This window comes from Micrasema longulum, unplaced genomic scaffold, assembly GCF_059751315.1.
Source record: "Micrasema longulum isolate JH-2025_06_02 unplaced genomic scaffold, ASM5975131v1 h1tg000210l, whole genome shotgun sequence".
NCBI lineage: Eukaryota > Metazoa > Arthropoda > Insecta > Trichoptera > Brachycentridae > Micrasema > Micrasema longulum.
The window spans coordinates 875539-894614 of record NW_028277415.1 but is presented as its reverse complement, the minus strand read 5'-3'; the positions used below and the strand labels follow the sequence as shown (position 1 = coordinate 894614).

The 19076-nt window shown below is 33.6% G+C and overlaps 1 protein-coding gene across 6 annotated transcripts in view; it reads right to left on the bottom strand.

Moving 5' to 3' along the window:
• LOC148283722 (calcitonin gene-related peptide type 1 receptor-like) overlaps nt 1-19076 on the bottom strand; it is a 65114-nt gene that overhangs the window by 38400 nt on the left and 7638 nt on the right. For 2 of the 6 annotated variants that reach the window (XM_088243408.1, XM_088243412.1), the window contains exon 1: nt 18713-18961. The exons of the other annotated variants lie outside the window; for them this stretch is intronic. Coding sequence is in view for 1 of the 2 variants with exons in the window: in XM_088243412.1 (XP_088099538.1) it covers nt 18713-18715 (3 nt within the window). In the remaining variant the exon portion in view is untranslated. Of the gene's footprint in view, nt 1-18712; nt 18962-19076 lie in introns of those variants that run through there. 6 annotated transcript variants of the gene reach the window in all.

Genomic DNA, 19076 nt, shown 5'->3' with positions numbered 1-19076 from the left:
ATCTCTTTTTTATCAGAATGTCTTAAGTAACTGTTATGATGTAATTATAATCACGGAGACTTGGCTACGCGAAGGAATCCTCGATTCCGAAATTTGCGACAGCAGGTACGATATTTTTCGCCGCGATCGTGATCGCGTGGAAAGTGGTAAGCTCGACGGTGGGGGTGTGATGATACTGGTACATCGGAGCCTCGGTGCACGGGCGCGTCCCGAGTGGTCGCGAGTGGGTTCGGAGTGCTTGTGGGTTACCATTCCTTCGGAGTCCTTGCGCTCCCGCATGGGTTCGGCTGCGTCTTCTTCAGCTTCTCGCAACTTACATATTTGCTCTTCGTATGTCCCTCCTGACAGCATCAACTATGTAAACAAGGGTAAGAACCAAGTTTTCCTATCTCAACATATATTGCGTTTAACTTCAATATTTGAAAGTGTTTTTGAACTTGGTGGCGATGATTATTATTTTGTTGCGGGTGATTTTAATCTATCCAATATTCAATGGATTTCTTTTGACTCCCCGGTTTATATCCATAAAGGGTCAGCCGAGTTACAGGAATCAGCCAGGAACTTGATCGAATTACTCATAAAAAATAACTTTCGTCAATACAATTTGAATAAGAACTCTAAAAATAATATTCTCGACCTTGTTTTTAGTAATTTTGCATCGGAAGTAAGTCGCTCTAATTCTCCTTTAGTAAAGGAAGATGTTTTCCACCCCTCGTTAGAAATTTTCATTAATGATATTTTTACTGTCCCTCTTAAGGAAAACAGTTTACCAATTAGAAGGTTTCGGAAAGGAAACTACGATCTGATTAATGAAAAGTTTTTACAAATTAACTGGATTCAACAATTCCTCGGCTTATCGTTGGAAGATACCGTCTCCAGGTTTTATGATTTAATTAATGATTTGATCGTAACACACATTCCTCTCGACACACGTAGTCGCAAACGTTCATATCCTACTTGGTTTAGTGATTCTTTGTTAAAATTAATTAAAGAAAAAAAGAAAGTTCATGCCAAATGGAAAAAGTTTGGTAACCTTCTCGATTACGATGAGTTTGCTCTGTTGCGTCATCGACAAAAAATACTTCAGGAAGATTGTTTTCAAAAATATGTTGTATCTTTACAAAATAACATCAAATCCAACCCCAAGCAACTCTGGTCATATATAAAAGAACGTCGAGGTGGCTCTGCTTACCCTAAATCCTTCGAGTATAAAGATCAGAAATATAACAGTGGTCAGTCTATTTGTCAAAGATTCAATGATTTCTTCAGTTCGGTCTTCAGCAAACCTTGCACTTCATATTCTGTAGAAAATCTTGCACCACCATATTGTGATGACGGTAGTTTAATAGATAAAATTGAAACTACTGAAAGGGAGGTACACAAGTTCTTGTCTACACTCGACGTAAATGGAGGTGCTGGAAGTGACGGAGTACCTCCATATTTTATTGTAAAATGTGCAAAATCATTATGTATCCCTCTCAATAAAATAATTAATTTATCTCTCAAGCAAGGATATTTTCCCCTGAAATGGAAAGAAGCTCATATCTTACCAATACACAAAAAAAGTTCAAAAAATAAAATTTCTAATTATAGAGGTATTTCCATACTCAATACTTTCAGCAAAGTGTGCGAAAAAATAGTTTATTCTCGGATTTATCCAATCATAGTAAAAGGAATACCTCCCCAACAACATGGGTTTCTGAAAGGCAAATCTACTATCTCCAATTTGATAGAATTTATAGATTATGTTTTTCATTGTATGGACAAACTTGAGCAGGTTGATGTAATTTATACAGACTTCGAAAAAGCTTTCGACCGAGTGGATCATATCATTCTTATGAGAAAACTTTTAAACTTGGGTGTAAAAGGAGACGTTCACAGATGGATCTTATCTTATCTCAGCAATAGAAGCCAAGCTGTTGTTCTTGGTGGTTTTCGATCTGAGTTTGCTGATATTTCCTCCGGAGTACCCCAGGGTTCACATTTGGGACCATTGTTTTACAATGCGTATCTCTATGATATTTATGTTGTATTTATGAACGCAAGATTTTTGATGTACGCAGATGATAAAAAAATATACTTCAAAGTTAAGAATCCCCTTGACTGTCTTAAACTTCAAGATGATCTAAACCGTTTGACAGAATACTATTTGAAAAATCGTATTAACGTCAATGTATCAAAGTGTTTGCTTATTTCTTTTTCGCGAGGTCGACATCCAATCCCATATCATTATATATTATCAAACCAACCTGTTCAGAGAGTTGATACCGTACGCGATCTGGGTGTTATTCTTGATAGCAAACTTACATTTGAGAATCACTTCGATGACATACTGACCCGTGCACATAGAAACCTTGGTTTTGTACTTCGTACATGTCAGGTATTTAATGATATCGCGTGTATTAAAATGGTCTACTTTGCTCATGTTCGCAGTTTGCTCGAGTATGCCTCTTCTGTTTGGTCTCCACAATATGTCACACATAAAGAAAAGTTTGAGAAAATTCAATGGACATTTCTTAGACATCTTAACTGGAGATGCAGGTATACCGATCTCAATTATATGTCTTCCTGCAAAAAACACCACTTGCTTACTTTAGAAGATCGCCGTCTACTGTTGGACATGGGGGTGCTTCATGACATACTCAGTGGACGCCTTGATAGTCCGGCTCTTTTGTCAGAGTTATCATTAAATGTCCCCGGCTACCGCACCCGTCACACGTCGAGCTCTCTATTTCATGTGCCAGCAGTTCGTACGAACTATGCCCAAAACTCTCCACTTATACGTTTTGCTAGTGAATATAATTTGAACTTTCCCCTTATTGATCCATTTGATTGTAAAAAAATAACATTTAAAATGCGCGTCTTAAAACATTCTTTTTTGTCTTATACTTAGTTTCAATAATAAAGTTTTATTTTATTTTATTAAATTTTATCTCTATTTCTTAATATTTTATATATATTTATATTTTCGATACCTGACACCCTCTTTCCAATATAACACCCACACACCCACCCTCTCACTCACTTACACTCACACAAACACACTAGTATGTATTGTACGTGTATTTAATGTATTTCTGTGGATATCTGTCATTGGTTTTATTCTCTGTATATGTTATTTGTTATATTTGTATTACATGTATTACTGTTGATATCCCCAATAAATAAAATTAAAATTAAAAATAAAGAAAATGCGAGTGATACTTTCATCCACAAATTTACAAAAACCATTGACCGACTTCATCGATTTCGCGACATCTTCGAGGCAGGTATGTTTACTATAAAATTCAATGTATTTATACAAAAAAATTAAAGGGCTATTATTATTATTATTATTATTATGTGTAGTCCTGACGCAAACTGCCGACGAACAGTCAGCAGTGGACGTCCAGGACGTTGAGAACCTGATGCCTTGGTAGGTCCAATGTCTTGCAGAGCACCAGCTGGCACAGCGCGGGTTTAAACTGTGTAACTCGGTTGTCACCGGAGTTTTTTGCGTCCGCTCTCTTATTACTTCATTCCTCACAAAGTCAAACCACCGCACACCCAAGATTCTGAGGCACCTATTCTCAAAACTAAGAATTTTGCTGTTTTGGACCCTAGTGAAGTACCACGATTCGCATCCGTAGAGGTGAATAGGTGTTATGCAGGCGTAATATAGGCGGCCTTTGGTTTTTACTGAGTAAATATCTGATTTCCAGATAGTCTTCTTACTGTTAAATGTGGCGCCTGCTATTCCTAGCCCCACTCCCAGTTATTTTTTAAAGCTGCCATTTTCCGTACCATATACTACCAAGTATTTGAAACTCTCGACCCTTCCGATGACTTGGTTTGACAGAGTCGGAAGGTTTTGGGCATCAAGGCATGAAGTATTACACAGTACATGGGTTTTTGCAATATTGGTTTTTAAACCCATGCATGCGGAGTACCTATTTAAGCTATCTACAGTGGCCTGAAGACCCCTGACAGAATCGTCAATTATAACCGCATCATCGGCATACTCTAGGTCGCAGAGTTTTCGGGAGAAGGAGATGGATATTCCTCGATCTAGTGGAATTGACTTTCTTAAGATGAAGTCCACTAGGATTATAAAAAGGAACGGTGCAAGGACGCAACCTTGACGAACTCCAGTGGTGACATTAAACCAATATGTGACAACATCGTTGATTCTGATTCGGCATTCGCCATTTGAGTAAAGGGCTTTGATAAGTTAGACTAATTTCATAGGAACCCCACATGCTTCAAGTATTTTCCAGAGTATGGGTCTGTGCGGACTGTCAAACGCTTTTTCGTAATCTACGAGGCACATAGCCAAGGAACTATTAAGGTCCTTGTTCTCCTGTAGAATACAGCGTATGTTGTGGATATAATCTGCGCATGACCTAACAGATAGGAAACGTGCCTGGTTGTCCCTCAATACTCGCATAATGGGTCCTCGAACTCTATATATTATGAATGAACTTTTTCCGGTACTCTATTTTGCGTGATGCCACGATATAAGTTATCACAGTTTAATGAATCGACGCATTACGCAAAAGTAAAAGTAAGTGTAAAGGATACAGAATCGAAAATTAATATTATTCAATTTGGTTTTTCCAAATTTGTGAGTTAAAGTATCACTCGTCTTTTATTTCGATAATAAAAGGAACTATCTTTATAAATCGGGTGCGTCAACTATTATCGAATATTTAAAATAAAGTGGATAAATATCGTGCACCTATCTAAATAATAATTAAGTCTTTAAATGATTTACTACTCGACGTTTTGATGAAATAACCAATGCATATTATAAATTAAGATATGAATACGAACTTAATTATATTACGTCTTAGAGTCCAAAATAACATGGACTCATAGAATTAAGAATAGTCCAGACGTAGAATCATATTTGAATACATCGGACTGTGTCCAATAAGTCCTCCACTATCCCCTACTTTTGCCGCGCGCATTCGTGAGGTCGCAGCGTAGTGTTGGTTGATGGGAAAATAAAATCATAACACAATGTTAGGTAAAAAAAAAAGAAGAAATCTGTTAATTTCTCAAAAATTTTATAATGCACGCGGAAATATTGATTGACACAACAGAGTAAATAAGTAAAGGGTCATTTAATAAGAGTAATTGAATAAATGAACTTTAAACTCAAAATATATAACAAATTTTATTTTACATAGAACGGATATTTTTATATCATGTTAAATAATATTTGATGTTTTAAAGATAATGTCGGTCAAATGTCCACGATGTTTAATCCGAGATCCAATTTTCATTAGTTTTCTCATTAGATGAGCAAAGTAGGGTAAAAAAGTTTACTACCCTGGCAACACTAACGAAATTTTCATTTTGTTTCTTCGACAATCTGACAGATGGAAAAATAATTCAATTTTTAAATAATGCATTTGTTAAATGCACATTCATTTACTAATTACACATTAAATGTAATTGCATCCTGTTTATTTAAGATCCTAGCAGTACTTTTACACTTTAAAAGGACACAACACGGCATAGTTGAATTCAAATCAAGCGTTGCGTGTTGAGCGACGTCTACAAAGAAACTAATGGGTCAAAACGTACACCTACTCATTTATGAGTAGTTGAGTCGCCTTCTGTTTGATGTGCTTATGCGGTTTCTGGACTATTCTTAATTCTATGCATGGACTGTTCCATTTTTCAGTATATTTACTTTGAATCATTTTTTAATTATATAGAATTCTTGTTTAAAATGGCTTTTATGGAATTAATAATAAATTTATAAAACAGAAGATTTGTTGAATTTCGCAAACCTAAATGCGTCATTCAAATTTTAATCGCACAAATACCACATAACAAAAAACATCCACATGAAACAAGCGTCAATCATTTGATATGATGTTTAATCATGGATAAAATATACAACATGTACTCGGCATGGAACGTTCCAGATAGGATACATAAAAAACCATGTGACGCAGCAACTTCCTAAATAAATTCATAAAGAATTAAAGATTTTGGTTACAATGAAAGTTTATACTCGTGTTTATACGATAAACGTTTTGAGTGAATTTTTAGTGAGTATTTAATATACATAAATAATACTTTTTTTTATTATTTAAGATATATTTCAGTTATGTGAGAGTTCAATATCACAATAATGAGGAAGTCCGGGGACTTTTTTTGTTTTTTTTTTATTTATTAATAGACTATTTAACTAAGCCAATTACTTTTTAAAATATATATATATCGAGTTATCAGCGCTATGGTTTTTTTAAGTTTTGAATTTCTGAAATAACTCCGCGTGTGACGTCAAATGTTGTTCTGTGTCAATTCATTCCGATTGGTTCGTTTACGGTAAACCAACCGGATATGCTCAACAGCTCTCATATCATTGGTTCGTTCATATGAACCGCGCGAAAGAAAACATTTTTTGTATCCAATTTCCCGTTGGGCTGAAGTTCCTCATTATAGGTATATATCCTTAAATAAATGAATTGAAATATACAGGGTGGGTCTTAACTGTATTCGCGGTTTGTTTCGTTATTTTTTTAATAATACGTGGAGCGGGCGCGGTGCGAGAGGTAGCGTCAGATGCGCTATTTGGTGGCAATTTTAGTCGCCACAGAGCCATTCACGGGAAAGCAGCGCGCATTTTGATTATTCCGTGACGATTTCGAGACGAATGTACCGGGCTCACTTCGGTTTACGAGACATTAGACAAGCACCAAGCGCAAAGTCTATTCGGAAATGGATCAAAATGTTTGCGAAAACCGGCTAAGCATTAAGGGAAGATCCTAAGCCCACCATCTACCCGCATCTGTTATGGGGGACTCTCTGTCAGCTGCGCATAGAGGAAAGTTATTATAAATATTCCTAAGGAGTACAAACTCTATGCAAATTAAGGAGAGGGAAGCAGGACGTATGAACAAAGGCCAACACGTCGTCCCTACCCCTCAGGATCCCCTCAATGCCGCCTTTGTTTTTTTTTATTCAAAAAATATGTATGTGCACGAACAATTTACATAAATAAACGTATCCAAATATACAAAAACAATTTCTCAAAATTATAGTGTAACATAACAAACATATCTTACACAACAAACATAAGTAAAAACACGGATATTTACAATAAGAGACTTCCTGGGTGGTCAGAGGCAAAGGATCCGAATACCACCCCCGTAAGGGGAGGACAAAACAAAAAAACGTGTGCATTCCGCTCGGAAGGAAGCACAGTTTCAACTGAATGAGCATCCCACAGGAACAGTTACCGGATGAGCAGTATGAATAAGAGGATATCAGAAGTAAGGAAAAATCCGCAAGAATCGACTTGCAAGAGAAGCTAAGCCTTAAACAACAAGAGAACTACTTCACGAAGAATTTTACGCCACGATTTACATCTCAAAGCCTTTGAAATTTAACTGAAAGAGTTGAAGCCGAATAATACTGATCTTCGACCATTTGAAAGAGATGTTCCCCGGGAAACTCATTTGGAAACACATTTGAAACACACAAATACATGAAACTCATCCCCGGGAGACATTGCGTGGCCCCCACGGACCCCGGATCTCGGCCCGTGTGATTATTTTTCTGGGGGGAACTAAAAATCAAGAGCCTATGAAGACAATCCAGCAACAACAAATCAACAACATTTTGAGTTTGTCCAAACTTATCTAGACAAGGACTGGATTTAACTCCCTACTCCCTAGTTAACACTAACATATTACAACAGAGATGAAGAACATTTTAGAGAAGGTAATATAGGATTCAAGGCATCTACAGGGCTTATAACCCGTCATTGGCTGGTTAAAGTGGCCACTTTACACACTGTGTAACATTCACAATTCTGCCCATATTTGAACATCTATATCCCTTAAATTCTTTCATCTGTTGATGTTCTCTGTAGATGCCTAGACTTCTATATTACCTTCTCTAAAATGTTCTTCATCTCTGTTGTAATATGTTAACAACAAATCCGTTCAAACAAAACATTGTATGAGATATTAACGCCATCCCACGGGCAACTTGTCAACGTGTTTTTTTGAGAATTTACGAATCCGCCTTAAACAATGTCAACAAGCTGGCGAAACTCACTTGGACAGTATAATTTTTAAAACTAAGATATTACTAAAATTTCCAACTATTTTAATTTCTGAAAATATAAATAAAAAATTTCTACAATTATTTAATTTTTGGTCATTGAAACGAGGTATACAGTTTTTTTTTTTTTTTTAGTATATTTGGACCCCCCGGTCATGTACAAGGCTAAGGTACTCGGAAAAAAAAAAAGTTTTTTTTTGTCTTGGAAATGGGATGTTCGATCACTGATTTTGGTTTATTACCTTTATAAGTCCAATCACCATTGTTGCAAAGTTCAAGAACAATGGCGCGTGATAACTTCATTTTACTACAACAGGGATATCTGTTAAGGATATTCTATCTTTCCTGCATTCTGCTTCAAGATTATGGCGTTGCAAACTGAAAATGGGCACTGAAATAACAGATGTTCTATACTCTGTGAAGAAATATCATCGCATGGACAATAGTCATCATTCCTTAATTTAAACCTATATAGATAACTTTTCATAGCTCCGTGTCCGGTAAAAATTTGGGTCGTTTCGAAAGTACTTTGGTGATGATGACGGAAGTTTGCTGCATCAGCCAGCGTTGGGAAAAACATTTTAGTGATTTTACCTGCAGAAGAAGCGCGGTAATGATCCTCCCAACGCTGCTGCGTATTTTGTTTTATACGGCGTTTAGCAAAGCTAAGGGGAAATTCTGAGGAGAAAGGTGCCGTTCTTTTACAAGTTGCGGCTCTTGCTCGTTCATCCGCTCTCTCATTTCCTACGATACCAGCATGTCCTCTTATCCAGCATATTTGAATGTTCATCCCTCTTATTTTTAGATGCTAAATTTTACTCTGAATATCTACAATGAATGGATTTACCGACCGAGTATCTGTTATAGCTTGAACGCCCGAACGACAATCTGATAATATTTTTTGCAATAACCCATCTCTCTGGTGGTTTCTTTAATAACCATTCGAGAGCTTCTCGTATTGCGAGTAGTTCAGCCTGGAAAACTGAGCAGAAATTATCTAATTTAAATGTTCTGCCTGGTAATTCTTTATCACTCTCAAAAGGAACGAATGCCGCTCCCAGTTTTCCGTCGAGCAGGCTACCATCCGTAAAGATTCTAATTTCGTTGGGAGCATAAGGAGGTACATCTTTGTCAAGTAAAATAATATTTTTGGGAGGTATACAGTTAAGGCCGACCCTGTATATGGTCAGAAGGAAGCATTGGTTGTGTAAGTTCATGGCGTATTTATAATATTAATTAATATTATCTTATTTATAACAAATACTTATTATCATTTTAATTTTAAGCAAGCAGCACAAATCTGACACGCTTAAATATATTGAACGAAAGTTAGTTGCTGGCGTATTTTAACTTTTCAAAACAACCCTATCTATTTATGTCAATGTTTTCTAGAAAACACATTTCTTCGGAAACGATTAATCATTTTGTATCACTTCCTTTGATGGCCATTTAATTTTAAAGACTTATCGAGACATCGAATGTCAATGAAAAAAATATTCATTAAACACGTTAAAAAAATATTACTGTCTCGATGCGCCCTTGACTTATATGGGAGTGTTTATCTCTTTCGATAAAAAATACAATAATAAGAAATAGCGTTCGATAAAGGACATTTTTTTACTAATGTATGTTAAATATACCAGCTTAGAAATCTTCAAAAAGATATACGTATATAAACGTATGTAAATATTTGTACATGACCGCTTAACGACTTTTCAATGCGTACCCATATCTTTTTCAGGGCACTTATTGCACGGGTTATTAAATCGGGTTGTGGTCCCATGGCTAGTGTCGTGGACTCGTAGATCAGAGATCCGAGGATCACCCCTCACTCGACCACAACTCTATTTCCATTTTCTAATTGTGAGTTATTTACAACTCGTCGAAAACGGCCACCAAAATTGAAATATTTGGGTAAATCGTAAGAACGCAAAAATTTAAGAAAATAAAAAAAAACATAAAAAAGTCGGTAAGTAGCCGCATACAAATGTTGTCTAACATTTATTGTTCTGTTTAACCACAAAATTAATGCTTTAAATAATTATAACATTTTAAATTAATGACTGAAATACATGGATCAGTAAATTTCAACTAATTGAGAAATTTCTCAGAAATCTGAATAAAATTGTAAACAATATTTTGTAGCCAACTTGTGATTTTTTTCAAATACTTATTTTATTTCATCGTTCAATTTTCTGTTTTGAAATTATTCAAGGAGCATGCGCAATAGGGAGTGTTATTTTTTTCAACTTTCGAATTCAGAAACGTAATGAGTCTAAAAATTCGCGTTTTTTAAAAAAAGAACACAGTTTTCCACCAATTTTCAAGAGAAAATGTATTTGGCTCGCTAAAACGCCGCTTAGTTTTGAGAATAGGCAAAAATATGCATTTTAAAAATATTTTTTCAACAACTTTTCTGTGCAAATATTATGGTTTTTTTAGCAAACATCGTGTTTATAATAATGCAAACCATTTGAAAATGCATTTATATATTTATATCACAATAATAATTTATTTTACATTTTTTTTAAACTTTTAAAATTCTTTCTTCCCTCTTTCTTTCCTACCCCCTACACCTCTTCATGACCCTCTTTCCATCCTCATTTGCGCAATAACGTACGCGAACCTCATCAAGTCAACGTTCACAGAACAGTAGATTCGAGAGATCTATTCAATCTCTGATCCATCCATGGCTTAATAAAAATAATTTAAATATGGCAAAAATTCTCCATTTCCGTGGTGTCGTGCGTGAGAATCAAACAAATTATGTTATTTCTTGAAATAGAAGGTACTAAAATTTATTGATAAATTAGAAAACACTGAATAAAAGTGTTGAGTACATATATAACAAAGTACAGCGTTTTTCTTCAAACTCTTTGATGTTGCGCCGTGTAAATTCACAATTTTTGCCATGTATAGATCTGTTCCACTAGTAAGACGGTATTTTCTCGAAGACCAACAAACCATCCAAAAAATTATAATTGGTGGTATTTATTAACTCATCACAACTATTATCTGCAATTGAAGTGAGTGGAAAAAAATAATCAAATAATTTATCAAACTCTTCAATTTTTTGCATCTTTCTGATAGTTCTTCAGGTGACAGGGGAAAAATATTGCGAATAAATGAAGATTACGTTTCATCAACTTGCGGTCATGTATATGAATGCAAAATCAAAACCCAATAAATTGCGATATACGAGTACTTTATCAGATTAGTGATAGTTAAAGGTTTTCATACTAAGTAGCAGCTGCAATTGCATCCACTTCCCTACAACCTGTTAACTTTGTTTCAAGAAATAATACTTCTTGTATATTAGACCACAAAAACGGACGCCTTGATAGTCCGGCTCTTTTGTCGGAGTTATCATTAAATGTCCCCGGCTACCGCACCCGTCACACGTCGAGCTCTCTATTTCATGTGCCAGCAGTTCGTACGAACTATGCCCAGAACTCTCCACTTATACGTTTTGCTAGTGAATATAATTTGAACTTTCCCCTTATTGATCCATTTGATTGTAAAAAAAGAACATTTAAAATGCGCGTCTTAAAACATACTTTTTTGTCTTATACTTAGTTTCAATAATAAAGTCTTATTTTATCTTATTTTATTAAATTTTATCTCTAATTCTTAAGATCTTATATATATTTATATTTTCGACACTTGACACCCTCATTCCAATATAACACCCACTCACCCACCCTCTCACTCACTTACACTCACACAAACACACTAGTATGTATTGTACGTGTATTTAATGTATTTCTGTGGAGATCTGTCATTGGTTTTATTCTCTGTATATGTTATTTGTTATATTTTTGTTACATGTATTACTGTTGATATCCCCAATAAATAAAAAAAAGCTTATAGGAGAAAGATTAAAAGCCAGAAATGCTTTGATAAAAAAACTTAATTATCCAAACATCAAAGGATTATTTTGATTACGACGGACTCAAAGATATCTTTGTTTTGTAAAAAAAATAGAGTTAAAATATTATTGACGAAAAAAAAAGAAGAGTTCAGTTAGTGCAAGAACCTGGGTCAGTTTATTTTGGCCATGTTTCTCCTTCAGAAGGCACTACTAGAATATTCGAGAAAGCTATATTTGAATTTTTAGATGATAAAAATCAAAATATTGACAAATTAGTTGCTGTTGCAATTTTATTTATTTAACTTTTTGTACATAATGTTATTTGCACATTGGCGGGCTTATTGCCAAATGGCAATTTCTTCCAACCAACCAATGAAATAATAGATTTTATAATTCAAGTTACAGAACATATTAAATAGAAAATAAAGATTAAAAAGCTAAAGATATATAAAAATATAAATTAACCTATTTGTTTGTAATTTTCCTTAAATAGAAACCATTACTCAATGGGAAAAACGAAAAAAGAGGAAGGAGGAAAGGAGGAGAGACTAAGGAAGAGAAAGGAGATGCTTCTTCAGACGTGATTTAAACAGAGATAATGTAGTAGCCTCTTTGATGGTGGATGGGAGATGATTCCACAGTCGAGCCGCATGGACACTATATGAGTTAGAGAAGAAAGAGGAATTGTGGATGGGTATTAAGAGAGTGCTTTGAGAATTATTCACGCAGATATATAGAAGCGTTAGGACTATGAAATACATTGAACAGAAAGTAGAGGGAGTGATAGTCTCTAGCAGTAATTTTGTCCATCTTGAGAATCTTTTACTATCAAAGATAACCGACAACGACTGCAAAATAAGAAAACTTTGTAAACGAAGAATCATACAATCTCGTTCTTTTAATTTCTTCCGGAATAACAAGAGCATTTTCTACTCCCAAATTAAACTTTAAAAGCGATAATTATCATGGTTTAATTGACCGGCATGATACAGACATCGTTTTGATAGAACTACCGCATTTGCGAGCCATAACGTCAGAAGGGTAAGTGCAACAAGTAAACTGAGACAATATAAAGGTGTTGGAGTTTTTGAAAATTCCTTGCCACACACTTTCAGTGGAAAGATGCGATGTCTTGGGGAAAACAACAGAAAAAAGAGTGATGGCGACGTTTAATTTAATACGAGCAGGCAACAGTCGGCTAGTTGATCGTTGACCTTTTTCCTGTGGATGAAATTCACCCACTGGATAAATGTTGAGGGGTGAGCTAGCGCGGGGTCTAATTGCAGAAAAATGCGACATAAATTTTCACATACATAACTCAACACGAATAACGATTAATGGCCAATTTTCTTCATCGAGCCTGACAGCTTTCTTAAAAACCCCTTTCCTAGACCCGTTTTCCACTCGTTCCTTTCGTGTAATCATAAAATAGATTTCAAGATAAAATTTGTATGTACATTCATTAAAAATAAAATTACTGTGATTTATAAAATTGGCCAATATTACAAAAAGTTTTCAAATGAACAAAAAAATATATTATTCCTTTATAATATGTAAAGAACTATTTAAATATGTCCATATAATTTAATTATAATCGTATTAATGATAATTCAGTGTAAGTCCCTCTCCAAGCACAAGAACTTGATTATTTTTTTTAGATAGGAAAATAATTAAAAAACATAATATTATGCGTATATATGTATTTAAGCTGTAATAATGGTAATGCAATCATTGTAATAAAGTGCATTCAATTAATAACACACGCTGACACAGAATTTTCTATTTTATTTATTTGGATCGTTACACCTTAATCGGTACATTTCAAAAATATATACAAAATCAAAAATTAATCATATTTTTCATTTAAATTTGGCAAATTAAGTGCGACAGAGAAGAAACCATTTTGAGAATGGTATATGGAAGTCTAGGTATTTACAGGGCGTATTATCTGTCATTGGCTGGTTTAAGTTACTTAAATGTTGAATTTTAAAGTATTTTCCGACGTAGCCTGGTAAGTGAAAATGTTCAGCCAGATGAAACTCACCCACATGTATAAAGGTTTCAGCTCTTTTACTTCGCTAAAGTCAACTTATGAAAGAATTGAGGAAAAGTTGATTTTTAAACATAGGCAGAATGGTGAATGTTACACGGCGTGTAAAGTAGCAAATTAAACCAGCCGACGACAAGTCATAAGCCGTGTAAATGCTTAGACTTTCATATTCCATTCGCAAAAATGTTTTTCCTATCTGTTGCGATAAATTTTGATCTTACTTACTCCCTAGAGTGAAATCCAGTCTGTCTACAAACATTTTGATATTCTCAAATCATTATTGCCTATTTGAATGTAATTCCTGATAATATAATACTTATTTTGTGTCGTATCGATTTATAAACATTATTTTATTATTGTGGTGGAATAATTTGCGAATTTCTAAGATAAAAATATTTCATCACTTCTTGATAAAAAAATATTAAGATTTTTCAGAAAAACATTAAAATCATTATCAAATACCGAACCTAAGAGCAGGATAGCGTTATCTGCTCTTCTTCAATAACAATATTTGGTCAAAAAATGAATAATCTCACTATGACAATACGTGTTGGAAAAAAAATATAAAAAATGAGCATCATAATACTATTATATAATTGAAAAATAAAGAGCATCACAAACTATGGGTTTCAGGCTTGCGCTCCCACTTTGGCGCCGCCCAAACTGACAAAACCATTCTGGGATTGTCAATAACGATGTTAACTATAGTTTATAGCAAAACAATGGGCTCGGCCCAATGCAAAACAATGGGCCGAGAATCGCAAGCATAGCAACGAAACCGTCCGTTACACGTTTGTTGTTTAATCAAAAACCAAACCATAAACTTGCTACGATTTTATTTTTTAGCAATAGCGCGTTAAAACGACTTAAACCTCTGAATAATATTCAAAGGTTTGAGACGTTTTAAACAGTGACATTTCTATTTAAATTTATTTCAACAGAGAAGGAAAACATTTTTGAGAAGGGAATATGGAAGTCTAGGCATTTTCAGGGCTTATGACCTCTCATTGGCTGGTTTAAGTGGCCACTCTACACACTGTGTAACTTTTTATTTCACCTACACACTAGGCAACGCCTGAAACAACAACAGTACAACAGTGTAATCTATTGATCTTAATGACTCCCGAGAGGGTGAAATCCAGTATTTTGTCTACAAACATTTGGAAAAACTCAAATAATGTAATAAAACCGACTGGTCCAAGATGATGTTTAAAAATTGGAAAATTGTTCTCAGGCGTTGCCCAGTATGTGAAATAATTCAGTCAGATGAATCTCTTCATAACAATAAAGGTTTCAGCTGTTTAACTTCACTAAAATTAACAAATAGAAGAATTGAAGAAATATGGATGTTCAAACATAGGCAAAATGGTAAATGTTACATAGTGTGTAAAGCGGCCACTTAAACTAGCCAATGACAGGTCATAAGCCATGTAAATGCCTTGACTTCCATATTCCCATATTTAAGGTATTCTCCATCCCTGTTGTAATTTGTTAATCTTAATGACTCCCGAGGGGGTGAAATCCAGTCTTTTCTCTACGAACATTTGAACAAACTCACCTAGAGATAAGTTTAAAGAAATTAATATATTGACAGCCACATGTCAATATATTTTTAAAAAATTGATCTATGTACATAAAAATATAAATGATTTTGAGAGGAACAGAGATTTCCATAGATTAAACACGAGAAATGAAGATATGCTTGTTATGCCCACTACTAGAGTGCAAATAAAAGAATAATTATTTTGCCTCAAACTGCATACGATTCTACATCAAGGTACTTCTTGAAATTCAGGCTTTGCATACATTTTTTTTAATTTTCAAGTACGGGCTGTTTAGAAAGATCTACCATAGTGTCGAAGAGTATTTGCAGGACAAAACAGCTGGGCATTAAATTCGTGTTTATTGATTTTAGTTTTTTTATATAAATTGTAAACTTATAATATAAGAAATCAAAGACTGATTTGAGTCTACTGAACATATTGTTTTATTTTTACAAATATAAAAACAAAAATTTCGTGACAATCGTTCCGCCTTGTTAGGGCATTTTAAAATGAATGTGAAGATTATATGAATTAAATATCCTTATATAGTTATATAATTCAAGTTACTTAAGTAACTAATGAAAATAATCTTATGAACTATAGCATGTACATCAATCATAATTGCGGAAAAAACCAATGGCCAATGGTAATGGGGAATTTAGGTATTTATATTTGAATTTCGGAAAAATTTATAACAAAGTAAGTATTTATTGACATACATGTATGTATTGTAAGATAATTAATAAAGCTTTATAGTTTTATATCTGTAGATAATATTGTGGAAAATATATCATTAATATTGGGTTGGGTTGGGATTGGGTTGTGGTCCTGTGGCTAGTGTCTCGGACTCACGGACCAAAGGTCTGTGGTTCGAATCCCACTTTACCCCAACTTGATTCCATTTTCTAATAGTGAGTTATTTACAACTCGTTGAAAATGGCCCTCAAAATTAAATATTTGGGTAAATCATAAGAACGCAAATATTTCTTTTTTTAAAAAAAAAAAAAAAAAAAAAAAAATACTTCATGGGTTGGTGTTCACTATAATTTTAATACACGATTGAAATATTATGACGAAATTTATAAAAACATAAATGAATTTTTATATAATATTTATATTTTAAGAATTTCTGAAATTAAATGCAATTGTAAAATGATTTATCTATTAATAATAAACAATTGTCACGAATTTTTTGTTTATATATTTGTAAAAATAAAAGAAAGTGTTCAGTAGACTCAGATCAGTGTTGGATTTCTTAAATTATAAGATTAAATATGGAGTTCTACAAAATAAACACCAAATAAATCAATACTACGATTTAAATTGTGTTGTTGATTTGAATTTATTCTTTTGTTGGGTTTTATTGACTAATTGTTAAGTTGTATTGTATAACTGTAATTTATTGACGTTTATAAGTAATGAATCAATGAATCTTATGTAAAGAATATACTTACTAAACTACGACTAAAATAAAACTACACTATATAACCGCTCCAGGGCTAATATTCCGAACACAATTATAGCGCGTTTTTATATCCTAAATACGCATACGCTTTCGCGGACGTACTATCTCGTGAATTTACATACAAAATATGCGAGAAAAATGGTTTTCTCGTGCTGCGAGAGTGGTTCAGTATAGCGCCCCAGGGGGACTATGAAGAACTTCAGCCCTACGGAAATTTGGATACAATGTTTTCTTATGCGCGGTAAAAATTAATGTATTAAATTATACGGCACAGTTTCTTGAAAATGTGCGAATTTTTTTTTTTTATAAAAACGAACTTCTTTGAACGACGCCACTAGTTTTTATGAATCAACCAATGATAAGAGAGTCATAGAAGATTTCCGGTTTACTTACTGTCAACGGACCAATCGGCAGAAGTGACCGAGAAGAAGCGGAAGAGACCTTGAGATGATACACGCGGATAAATTTCAGAAATACAAAACTTTAAAAAATCATCGCGCTAATAATACTATAATAGTGTAATCGTCTATTAACAAAAAAAAAATTATTAAAAACTACTGAACTTCCTCATGACAAACGATATCTTTATCTGTAGATATCGAAACGGGATAAAGTAAAATCAACATTTGTGTACGTAAATGTGTATTTTTGTAATAAAAGTATCTTCGTCGTTGACCTGTAGCCTTATTCCATATCTAATTTCTTTCGTAAATTTATTCTTATCGTATGAGAGGGAACGAGAGCGAAATACGATTTTGATTGCGTCGTAGAGAGATGGATATATATATTTTTTTTTTTTTTTAAATACCTTTATTTGAGCATAAATAAACAATACATTCAGTAGAAAAATGAAACACTTAAGGTTGAACTTGCCAAAAAAGAGTCTAGCTCTTGTGTTTGGCAAGTTTACAAAATAACATAAAAATAAAACATAAGATGCAAAACAAAATAATAAAATAAATAAAAAATTAAACAATTTTAAAAATTGAGAAAATATAACACTAAAAAAAAATAAAAAAAATATAAATATATATATAAAAAATATATTAAATAAAAACACAGAATTTGTAAACATGGGCACATATTAAACATACATCTCTTTTTTTTAAATACAGTTAATGTTAATGTCAAGATGTCAAGAGTTATGTCAAGAAGCTTTTCTTTAATCTATCCTTAAATTTTTCGTAATTTATTTCTTGACGTAGATTTTGAGGTAAATTATTGAAAAGCTTCCGTCCTACGTAAGTATAATGATGTTTGGCCGTGGTAGTTTTGATTATCGGTAGAGCGAGGCATCCTGTTCTCAACCTTCCCGTAATACGGTCCGATGGGAGGCTATCCTTATGCACCTGGAGCATACGGAACGAACGAACTTACGAAACGAAATTGTGACATAATAATCCTGCTGTCATTGAACATGTTTAAAAAAATGCATATATTAAATAATATTGAATTGGTGTAAGGCTTTATAGATTTAAAAAATCACTAAGAAAAACCGAATCTTGTCTTGAGGTAGCAAGTTTATTTTTTTTTGTCCTAGCTTTAATTTTATTTAGTTGTATTTTATTTTATAAGTGCCTGTATTTATCATAAAAATTGTTTTTACCAGTGTTAAAATGGACTGCATAAGTCCGTCAAATAAATAGATAAATATATTTTTTACAGAAAACGTAATTTTACTCTGTAGATAAAATCGAAGATAAATCTTAACTTACCATTGTAATACGCGCCCTGAAGCATTTAATTTGAATACCAGAAAAGGGTGTCTCGGACAACAAACATTCGTGTATAAAATTATTTAAATTTTATTTTTTAGTTATTGTTTCATTTTTTATAATTTACCCGAATATTTCAATTAACTCACTACCAGCAAATGGAAATTAATGTGTGGTAGAGCGGGGTTCAAACCTCGGACCTTTGATCCGTAAGTCCACGACACTAGCCACGAAACGACAACAATTTCGACCGACGATTTCACCCGTTATGTTCGTTGTTTTTTATTTAAAAAATGAGCAGCATTTTATCAATGTAGATATTAGCTTATTTATTTGAAATTGCACAAAAAATGGCGTGTCGGAA